Genomic DNA, 12,421 nt, shown 5'->3' on the forward strand with positions numbered 1-12,421 from the left:
ACTGCTATACCTATACCTTTTGATGAAGAAATTTGTAGAGGCGAATAAGGACTTATACCAAAGTTTTTTAATATTTATTCACTTTCAACTATATTAACAAAATTAAAATAAACGTTTAAAACCCCATTTTTGTCACAGCCTTTTTAACGCACCTCCTCGCTTTGGATAAGTTTAATGAAGTTATGTTAAAAACTAACTTCCTCCTTTTGATGTGAAAGTCCCTCAAGTCGTCCTCGATGTTCTGCATTTCTACGAATTCCAGTTTACTTAGCTCTTCCATTGCTGTTCCATATTTGGCGTAGTCAGGTTCCCTTAAAAAAAATATGGAAAAATAAAATTCAAATTTCTCAAGTCCTATGAGATGACTAACTTGCATGTTGTTATTTGTGACGTATTGGTCGCGGTCTTATTTGCGGATCCAGGAGTTAAAGTTTTATCTCCAGCTCTGTTCCTAAAAGGTTACAAAAACAGTTTAACATTAGAAGACTTGAAACAGGAAAATAGATTTAGTACCTGGATAGTCCAGGCACCGTAATAGGCATATTCGGAGGTGTTCGATTTAGTCCAGCACTCCTATTTATGGATGGTGGAGGTCTGGGTCCCAAGCTGCTAACTCCCATCTTGGGGAACCTCCTTTGAGATGGGGGAGGTACTGGCTCCCCACAAACACAGTCCTCGGCCATTTTGGGGTGGTTTTTTCACGAGAATTTTGACGGTTTTAACATTTGAATTTGACAAGCACAGGTGACAAACACTGTTTTTTTAATTATTCGTCCTGGTGGTTATTGACTTATGTAAGATTTATCAGTGGGGTGTTCATGGAAGGTGTTCCGTGGATTTCTAACTTCATTTCTTTGAAGATATATGTAGTCTTGTGTTCGTAGTTAATATCCGTAAGTTCAAAACGCTTTTGAGATGCATATTTGAGAAACGAAGCAAAAGGCAGCTCAACTCCAGAAAGGCTAATGTATTCTCCAAAATGACAAGATACCAAAATGACATCCTCATTTTCGGTCTATCCAGAAAATATCAATAGCGAAGACTACATTACAGAGTTACTTCTTAAGGTTCAGACTATTTAAATATTGGTAAGACTACTATTATCAGTATTAAAACTATTACTACTAACATTGATTTAATGACTATCTAAAAAAATTGTTATTTCAACTATATCTATAAGAGAAACAAAATGACTTCAAATGTTTGAAATCATGGAAAAAGATTGAAATAAATCTCAAGTATCTACAGTAAGAGCAGCAATAGGATGTATGAGATCAACAAATTTCTTGTTGGTCAAAAGTAGTGACTCAGCCCTAGAAAACAGACGAATATGGCTGTTAAAGAAAATTGTAGCAAAACATCTAAAATTGAACCGAAGTAAGATAATCAAGTTAATTAAAATGGAAAAGAATTTAAGCAATACCTACAAAGAAAGGGACCTACAGGCCTAGCAACATTTTAGTTGTTGCTAATAAGCAATATCATATTGGGAATTAGAAATTTTTGAAGAAAACATAGAAAAACACTCCAAATTACCTTGTTTTAATTATAACTTTAAGTATCAAATGATTCCAAGGTTCTAAAGAAATTTGAGTTATGGATTTATTGCCTTATGGATTTCCGACACATTATGATGTTTTCTAATAAATAACTCCAAAGTCTATATATTTCAGCTATTTGAAACAAATTGAAATATATAGACGTTGATAACTCCTTTAAGCATGTCATTTTTTCAGATCAATTAAAAATAGCTATCATTAAGCCCCTTTATAAAAAAGCGATATTTTTAAATCATTGCAGTTTATTGAACCACATGGCTAGCTACACTTTCAATAAATCCAGCCAAACAGCTGTTTTTAATTTATAAAAGTCATTTTAAAATATATAAAAAGAAATAATTTGGTGCTAGGCTTTTGCTTGGATCTGTCAAAGGCTTATGAGTGCATCGAAGGGGAGTTACTTATAAGAAAGCTTCATCTGTATGGTGTAAGAGGAAATGCTTTAAAGCTGTTTTATTTTAAGTGACTAACGGAAAACAAACTATAAAAATAGAAAAAAATGGATGCATATTTATGTCTAAGATATTGGCTAATAAATTAGGTATAGCACAGGATAGTATATTGGGTTCTATTTTATTCATAACTTTTGTCAATAATCTTTTCTCTATAGTAGATGGTCAAACAGAAAATATCAGACGTTATGCGGATGACACAAACTTCACAGTAGCGAAGTCGTAAACTTCTTCAAGGAGATTGTAAGCAAAGGTGAAACTTTATTGAGAAAGGCAAATAGTTGGTTCATAGAAAATAAACTCATTCTAAATAAACAAATGATGAATAATAATCTTTGGAACAAAGTTACTAAGAGAACAGAAACACTCTAGCTTATAGTTTAGCTTATAGCTAAACTATAAGCTACTCTAGCTTATAGCTAGCTAGTTTGTTATAGAGCTTGCTATGGAGATCGAATCATGAAGGAAAGCACGCAAAAAATTATGTTTTCAACTTTTAACCTATTATAAGGTATGGTATTTTGAATTTTAAATATTCCATCCATATAACTCAAAAACAGTAAATGTTAACTGCCCAATGCACCGTCTAGCTAGGACACAAAAAAAGTCCGTATTACAGTGTCTTCATTTATACAAAAAAAATTAGAAGTCAATATTACATACAATTTTTGAATTTGCTATTAAAATAAAGAGATGATTTTGCATGGAAGAACTCCTCAGTGCTAGGTTGCCTGGGATCACGTATCTCAAGATTCTTTAGGGACATTTGAGTCATCCTTCAAGCAGTCAATATGTAGTTGTTCGTTGACCTTAACAGTCTTTTTGAGGTCGTATTAAGAAAAATTGGAGGATAAAAAGACGGAGAAGAACGGAAAGGATCCCGAAATTATTTCATCAGAATAAGCTGCAGGCTAAATATATAAATCAAATAGCCACACATTGTTAAATTTCGTTTTAAAAAGGAAAGAATGCACATTTTACAATAAAATCTAATTATTCGTGATATTAGAGAATAACTCCTTTGAAGTGTTTAAGTAGATAATGCAATGCTTGTCACAGAGTATATTTCAGTTCTTTTTGCAGTTTTTTAGGTAAAGTAATAACAATTAATTCTCCAATTAACCGAAAACCCGTTCGTCCATTTTGGGAATTAAATCTCAGAATACAAAACCTAAAGTTTAGGTCCGCCGGTGTAATTAACTGCCAAATATTTGCACCTTTTGTCTTAAAATTCGCCATAACCACACAAAGACATTAAAATTTCAATGCCGTTCTTCCGCGGCCCATAAAATTTGTCAGTCAGTGTCTTTTTATCGTACTTAGTAGCCAATAAAATTAATTCCTTGCGTATTCGCGGTTCGTGAAACTGGTTCCCCCGGCCCTGTACAAAGTACCCAAATAAGTATAGAAGCCATTATCGTTAGCAATGAGGATTTTAGCCGTTTTTTAGGTTTTTTTTTCGTGGGTTTGCGTTGCGAAGTTCGCGATCGTATGCATTTATTCATGCATACGGCGTGTGTTTGTCAAAAAATGGTGTACGCGTCGTGCGCAAATTTGAAATTCATAGACAACATGAACACGCTTCTGGTTTGGTTTTGTAAGAAAAAATTCAGTTCGTGCAAGCGGTACCAGTGGTGCGCAAGAAGGAATAGTAAAATTTTCTAGAAAAAACCTAAAAAAATGCAAAATATTACTTTTTTGTTTAATTTTTTATTAAAAAAATCATCAGAGATTGAATTTAAGTTTTTTTATTTAATACAATTATATTCTCAAGAATACGTGAACAGGCCCAAAATTTGGTTAAAAATTAATAACTCAAAAATAGGGTGTTCATTTTTCTATCACGATTACCCGATTAAATATTTCTGATGCATTAGAATAATTTGATAATTAAATTTCCAATATTTTCAACTAATGATAAAAGTGTAATAATGGGATCTGAAAGTTTTATAGTACAAAACAATAAATTAACATTTTGATTTTTTATTAGATTCGATTTATTAGTTAATTTAACTACATTTTTCGAAAAGAAAGACCCTTTGATTGACGTTATAATATTATGAAATAAAAAAATGTCCTACGCCTTGATATACATGAGCAGTCTGGCCTAAAATGATTAACAATTAGGTGACATTTCAAGGAAAACTTAAGTTTTTCTTTACTGGTTGATGCGCGTCTATCTTTAGGTATTATTGGCACGACTAGTTCTTTTACGAACAATTTATTTGCTTCCCTAAACCCGTATTTCCAAAAATATTTAAAATATAGTCTCTTTAGGCATCAGATGTATCACTGCTTTGAAAACTTTATCGTAGTGCACCTTTTTCATTCTTTATCGGTTTCTAAGTATGTCCACTGAACATGTACTTTTACATATTACTGTTACATTTTACTTAAAACCTTAATAGGCTTTTCCATAAACTAATTTATTTATTTTCCATAGCCTGGAAATACCTTGATCCTTAGATTTTAATTTATATTTTTTCGACCCTCTTAATTTGAATCAGCATCTTTTACCTTTGGCTGGACCTTGCGTGTTAGATTTTTTACCTTTCCAAGAAGACTCATTTAATAAATGTATTTCACTTTTAATTAATGCATTTTCTTCTTTGGAAGGCTATTATTTCCTATTTATTAGAATCATTAAATATTTAAATATCAGAATTTAATTTATTTCTAAATAATAAATCATATTTGTCTTGTGTGTTGGTATCAATGGCGTGATCTATTTTAATCAGGGAGTCAATTTTTTTAATGTGTTAGTTCTACAGTACCTTGAGAACAATATAAGTGCTTTATATTACTTGAAAAATATGAGAGAATTTTACTTGAATTATTTGATTGAGTCACGTTTGTAAAAATATCCTCTCTCTAGGATAAGGATGATCATAATCATATACCAGTTGATTGCAAACATAACTGCAAAGTGCGGCTACCTCTGCTGCTACTTGTTAACATCAATTTTATAAATCTATACCCAAATATTTTTTAACTAACTTGACTCTAGGATAACTAATGTGTTTGAAGTCATTTTTATCCTTTTTTACTAAAAACTTTATAATTATAATAATATCAAAGAATTTGCCAACTTTAATTTTGAACTTCTAATAATTTTGAGCTAAACGTTTGATTAATTCCCTAAAGTTTGGAAAAAAAGACGTCAATTTAAAAAGTTAAATAAGTTATTGTTAAATAAGTAAAGAAGTAATTCCCTTATTTTAGTCTTCCTATATTTTATAATTTTTAAGTAAAAATAAACAATGCTAAAAAATAAGCTAAAAATGATTACTTACCTTTTCATTAATGCGGTAATATATCACAAAAGAATAAAAACTACTAAGTAAAATTAACATCCCGGAAATATGAAAATACCGAAAAATTCCGATGTCATTTTCTTCTGCCTGATATACGATAATTTGATATTACGAATATAAGGCTTCCAATATAGATGAGATATTAGCTAATATGATGCGTCTTATGATTTAGATGCAAGTTTTTGCCATATGGTATGTATTTTGATTCGTAATATGTATGAAGTCCAAAATGCTAATTTTTTGACCTAGGACCTATTTACTGCAAGGACGTCGAGTTAAGAAGTTGATTAAGCAAAGTCTATATACTTCAATACTGTCTATATTAGAGCAGTTTTATTTAGAACAGTTGGAGTATTATAAGACACTACAAGATTTTACTCGTGCTGCTATAAAACATAAAAGAAAAAGGGCATATTTTTAGTTTAAAATAACAAACCAGTAATCTATTGAGATATTTTTTGCAAATCGAAACTCTCGATATTTATTCAAAATCGTCAAACTACCTACCAGATAGTTTATGCAGCTCTGATTTAACCCTCAGTGGAACCATCCAATCAGCCATGTAACAACTTAATAAATCATCTTTTAGCAAGTAAATTGGACGCAGTTAATTTTTTTGAATTCAGTTCTATAAAAGAGTTATGAGTATAAAAATCTATTTTGTCTCTGCTAGTGGAGATTGAGCAGTTAAATGATTTTTAAGTGCTGTCCACTAATAATGACTTATTTGATATATATTATTAATATATCTTTCGAGCAGTAAAATCTAATTTTCGAACTTCCAATGTTGTTATTTTAAATTTAGTTCGACGTTTTGGCTGGGAAGTGTTTCCAACCATTATTAAGTATAAACAAACAGTATAGGTCTCCACAATCTGCAGGCTAAAGATTTTTTGGTTTTTCGTGATGTATATTGCTTCCAGTAATCTTCTTTTCTTCCAATGTTTCTCCTTGCATAAAATCTTTGCTTTTGTTTAATGTATGTTGTGGCCATTAGACCAAGCGTGTTCTGCTATTCCTGATCTAAAAATCTCTCCTGTTCACTGACTTTCAGTGGTCGCTTTGTATCGCCTAAGTATGACTCTCCACATTCAGAGTGACTTGGTATAAACAGTTCTTGGTGTTCAGTAAGTAGTATGGCTTGATCTTTGATACTATGCCTCGTATGTTTGTCTCTCAAGCAGAGAAAGTCTTGATGTTGAAGTTCCTATAAATTATTACAATTTTCGTATGTGTAAGTTTCAAGTGCGCAATTATTAACGAATCTGAAGATCTGTCAGTTAATGTGGCGTCTGCCTTGTTATCTTTGCTGCTTATTTTTATTAGTTTGCTTGTATACCTATTCTGCTGTAAGTTTTTGGTGATGTTTACTTCTTTTGAGCAATCCTAATTTACCAATGATACCACCAAGGGAAGAAGGGGAACAGTTGACAAATGTCTGTATTTAACAGTACCAGGAAATCAAACAACTTACTCTAGTTGAGGAATGTGAGCCAATTTTTCCCAAAATCGATTCTATTTGTGAAATGTTGAAAGGAATTTTAAAACCCAAATATAAATCAAAGTTTTAAAAATTGAAAAATACACGTACAAGCAAGACGAAATTCAATATTGCCAAATGAAAAAACCATAATCAACGTATTTGAGAGCAAAGCAATGATTAAATTGATGAAACTGATGTTTTGCTAGAGACATATGTCTCAGAATTCCTTGGACAACTCCCAGAATAAAGTGTCAATAATAAAAACAAATAAATTATAAGAAAAGACTGAGAACGCAGGCAATATATCAAACAATAGGCTATTTTAAACATGGCTATCGAAGAAACGGTCTCGAAAAGTTTACGATATAGGGATGCGTGGGAGGTAAAAGAGGACGAGGCAGTTCTATAAGTACATTGTCGCAACAATTGACGCAGAATGTGCAAGATTCATGGAAAAATGGAGAGGTATCAGCTTATACCAACTTATAACAGCGACGAATTTCGCTATGATAACAAATACTTTGAACCAACTTGTACGGAGTCTATCAAAATGAATATCTCGAGACAGACTGCACCCAAAGATCTAAAAAGAAACAACAACAAAATACTGCCAGCGGACAAGGACAACGAGATAGTTGTAATGGATGCAAAAAACTAGAACAAAATTAAACAAGGTTTGAATAAAGGTGATACTACTAACTAAAAATTCCACACCAACGGTGGAGGAAAAAATTTACAGGGCTGGACTGTTAAAAAGTATTCTGTTTATCTATAGCGATGCATCGCGAACTAAATTCATTTCACATCCAGAAAATTCTGATTTAGAGGTATACATGGATGCTCAACTGTTTTGTTATTAATCGCGGATGACGTAATCTCTGTTAATGGAATGAGAGATTATTGGTTCTCTTTGACTACACAAAAGTAACGTTTAACAGAATTAATCAAAATTTATTACTTGCAACTTTAAAATTTATTAGCTTTAGTAATAGTTAGTAATAATCTATACTTCCTAATAAATATCTACTTGAACAGGATTCTTCAGGGTTTAGCGAAAGTGTACAAAAAGCGAAATAAATGAATGTCTTCTATTCCTTGACGCAATGGCAATGCATAGAATTTTAAGTAGATCCGAATACTCTGTTTTATTATTAACTCCAAGTTGTACTCAAATTTTAATTCAGCACAAACCCTGCGATTTTGCGAGGTGGAATTGATTGGTAGGTTGATTTTATATTTTTTTATAGTTACGATCCACTATTCCCTTTATTAGCAAGTTAAGTTTATATGAACAAATTAGGAAGAATTGATGCTAAATGCTTTCTGCCAATGTGATTTGTAATAGACAATAGACAGGAGACAAGAGACAATAGACAATTGACAAATATTTATTTCCACATTAGAACTTTATGGTCCTCGTATGTTCTCTCTGAATATCATATCATTCGGTAGTTGCTTGAATCAATGCAAAGCATATTTCTATGCTTAAGACACTCAGTTTCCTATATCTGTTAAAGAATCATATTAGCAGTTACTCCGGAAAAAGTAAATACCGGCCTTCCAGAATTAATTTTATTATCTGAGAAATACTGTGTGTTTCCAAATCCCACCAAGTCTAAAGTGATATTTCTCGAAGAAAAACAAGCTAGAGATCGGGTTAAATAAATAATAAATGAAAATATTTAACTGAACAACCAAGCTTTTTTGCTGACATGTTTTTGAGAATCATGTTCCTAGTATAGCACAGAAATCATTTGTACATTAACACAGTCACATTTAATAAAAGGAATAAAGCGATGTAATGTGAAGCTTTAGTTTTATCTCATATGAATTTTACATATATTTTTACGGTAATTGTCTGACATGGTGCAAAACAATCTTTTTTTAAATTTACAGAATAGTTATGCGAGGTCTAAGCGTAAATCAAATTACAGAAAATCAATAACTAGTACTCTTAACGATCTATCCTGTTTATCAACAACTAAAGCCCGTTGCTTACACTCTTGCATTTTATTCTTTAAATCTAAACTAAAGACACCTACAAACCTATGTAAAAAAGTGACATATTGAATGGATTTACATAACTATTAACATTCATAAAAAAGACACAGAATACCTCAGCATTTTCCTAATCTCAGGCTTTAAGTATCTTAAGCGGAACAGCATGCTGTCTTAAACGTATAGTGATAAGCTTTTACGATATCATAGGAATGATTTGTTTTTTTAAGTATTGATGGTGTTCTATTTAATAGAAGGCATAGGCAGACTGAAAAATGCTAAATGTAACAGCTAATGAGCATTTTTAATCAGTATAGAATTTTCTGTTTTGGTATTGGCATTAATAAACAAATATACCTGTTAGATGAAACAAATATAATAAAAATATTCCTTGAATCCATACAAAAAATATATTATTACATATAATAAAATATGCATAATAAAATGTAATTGAGAAATTATTTCTTAAATTAAGACATTCGATACAATCCAAACAGTTATTTCTGAAATAACTAGTAAGCGATATAAGAAAAATCCCAAGATATAATTTCTATATAATAATTTATTTTTACGACTTGCGTCTGCAACCCAAAAACACCAAAATTTACGATGTTCCGACCACATTTAAAACAATTTTTTGATTCACACTGACCCGTAGCGCCATTTTTAGGTACGCATTACCAATTTTCCGACAGGTTAATGCGAATTTTATAGCCCTAAATTACATCTTTTATCGGGCATCGAATTGTTTTGATTGATTTAAAAAAGCCCGCAACTAAATTAGACTTTTTCATGACCAGGGCTCGTAATAAGCCCCCGATAATTTGTGTAAATATCATGTACAGTTTGTCCTGAGTGATTTTTTTTAAAATAACATTTTAAACACTTATCATGCAATATAGGAATAAAAAAAAACTATTTAAATAAACGCTGAATGTCAAGGTTGTATTTTAATTGCAAATAAAAAAATGCCATTTTTAATTTATGTGTATTACAACAAAATATAATTGTTGTTTCTTTAGCGTGGTAAAATTGATTTTTATTACAACAATAAATTATGATTTATATAATTGCCTTGGCAAGGTTTATATACTCATCTGGAGTAACAGTTATTGTATGTCTTATCAATTAGTTAGATCAGAAAGCAATTATTCTTAAAAAAAAGATACTTAAAAGATCTAATTTAATATACAAAACAATCCCTTAGGGACCAAAGAGCTTCCTCCTATAAAACAAGATTTAGTGCCTATTGAAATTTTTGTATAAAATATATGGTCCCATTCGGCTTGCAGTTAATAATTACACACAAGAATAATTAATTGGGATGGTAGCGTTCTTCTAAATAAAAAAAAAGGATTTTTCGATTTTATATCATCCGCATGTACAGCTACGTGAATGAATTTAAACATAATTTTATAGACAGGTGGAATCGCATGCAAAACAGTTACAGATGGATATTGAATTTTTGATTATTTCTCTTGGCAGATGCCGCATATTATCGTTTGATGGTACAAGACGCGAGCCATTAGAAGCGCTGTCAGTGAGGAACGCATAAAAAACAAACTAGCAATAAAAATTCTGACACCTTAATGGCTCGAAGAGATGCCGTTTGATAAAATATTTTGTAATTAGTAGACTATAACTTATTTATACTCGGTTTGAAGAGGTTGAAGCAGTTTAAATACAGTAGACAGTTTAGGATTATTAAAATAGTTGATTTATTTGATCATTGCAGATAAAGATTTAATTGACTTAATAAAAGTGTGTAAATGTTTAATAAGCTCTATCGTAAAATTGTATTTTTTCATTTAGAGTTGAACCTTGCACTTAGGAGCATAAAATTTTAATAAAAACAATTTTTTATTAAACTATATATTTTCCATTTTCTTAAAAAAAATTTAATTGCCTTAATTTTCTTTATTCTTTATCCGTATTATGAGCCGATTTAAGTTTTTGAACTTTTGATAAGCAACTTTTTTTGAGTAAAAGTTAGTAAATATTTTCTGAAAAAGAATTGTTGAAATAGATTCAAAGAACAAAAACGAAAGCGTTTTTGTTCAAATGGTAAAGTTTCAACACGCTTTCTCCTCACGAAGGTTGGCAATCCATATAGCTAACATTGTCCTGGATATAGCAGCTCTAAGAACGTTCTTATGTCTCTCAACCAGGAGTTCTGAGGTTTTCCAACAGATCTTCTACCCTGAACTTTTTCTTTAATTATTAGTTTCAGTATTGATCGCCTCTCGTGATATGGACTGTCTCTTTTTAATCTTATTTAATAATTCTTTTGTCTTTTTCATTCTTTTTATCTGGTTTCTTATCATTCTTACTCTTGGTTTGTAATTTGGAAAATCCATGAGATACATAGCATGCAGTATATCTCTGCATACATCTCAAAAGACTTATCGTATCGAAAGTATTAACCACGATACAGTAATACACTAAAGATATGGCGGTCATGCACATTCAGAGATCCAAGCTCAAATCAAGACTGGCAGAAAACTGCTTCATTCTGGTGAAAATTCTCCTGCCTTGCTCTATTCTAGAACGTATCTTCCGCTTCTGGTAGCAAAACGAGATGATTATGGCGCTTAGATTTTGGAAAGATTATATCTGATCAATATTTCTGCTACTAATTAAAAGCGTTTCATTAATATGTTCCTTGGAGAAATTATTAATTTGGCCTTGGAAGTGTTCATGTATAGTCCAAACCGTTTACTGTTTTGTGTGATCTGGTCCATAACTTTTCAAGTCTGATTTGTTATCTGCTAAGATCATGGTGTTGTCTGCGTACCTTATATTAGTGGTGCGGACTACATTTAGTTTAATACCTCCCATATATTTCACTAAAGCCCTGCTAAAAATGGCTTATCAGTAAGTATTAAACATCTCAATATAAGTTTAGTTCCAGTAGAGCTATGCTATGATTGCAATATCTCTACCATCTTCTGATGCCTGACGCAATCAGACGCTTCACGTTTGTCAATGAGAGAAGCGAGCGTATACATCTACGTACATGTCCTTACATCTCTGTGTTTACAGTAATATTAGAGGTTGCAAATATATTGTAACGATATTATTACCGACTAGCTGATTCTCCGTTATTCCGGAATGCCACAAGTCAGTGGTATATCGCACGACGTCGAGAAGGTTAGCGGGAATCTTCTGGAACAGCGTTTTGCTGAGTATATAAGGAGCCGCATCGCTGATAGTCGGTGAAGTAAATTTCGGAATATTGGCATGAGATTGAAATAGTTATTAATAAATACAGTAAAAATAAATATCTTTAGTCATGAGTGACTGTTTTCATAGTGAAATGTACAGGGTGTCGAGGGTGAAATTCGAGGGTGACCATTGGAATCTCGGAAACCTGTAACCGAGTTACAGGGTCGGTTAAATGGACGCAAAATTGCACAGTTTGGAGCCTAATAAAATGACGTTTAAAAAATTTTAAAATTTTGGATACTTCCGGAGTTATCCGAAAAAAATCGAAAATTATCAAAATCGTTTTTACCTTCTACCGACTTTATTTAATGAGACATCGGAAAACTAAAAACAGTTTTTCATTGCCACATTCTATGTCCTACAACATGACGTTAAAAAATTAATCCGACG

The 12,421-nt window shown here is 31.6% G+C and overlaps 1 protein-coding gene across 1 annotated transcript; it reads right to left on the reverse strand.

Annotated features, from left to right (window-relative positions):
* Positions 1-59: 59 nt before the first annotated feature.
* On the reverse strand, positions 60-758 carry LOC126740463 (uncharacterized). The gene is made up of 3 exons (XM_050446494.1): positions 514-758; positions 371-451; positions 60-311 (listed from the first exon to the last, which is right to left on the reverse strand). The coding sequence occupies exons 1-3, from the start codon at positions 681-683 to the stop codon at positions 116-118; spliced, it is 447 nt and encodes a 148-aa protein (XP_050302451.1). The 5' UTR covers positions 684-758; the 3' UTR covers positions 60-115.
* Positions 759-12,421: the final 11,663 nt, after the last annotated feature.

The sequence above is a fragment of the Anthonomus grandis genome, chromosome 9 (genome assembly GCF_022605725.1).
Source record: "Anthonomus grandis grandis chromosome 9, icAntGran1.3, whole genome shotgun sequence".
Classification (NCBI taxonomy): Eukaryota; Metazoa; Arthropoda; class Insecta; order Coleoptera; family Curculionidae; genus Anthonomus; species Anthonomus grandis.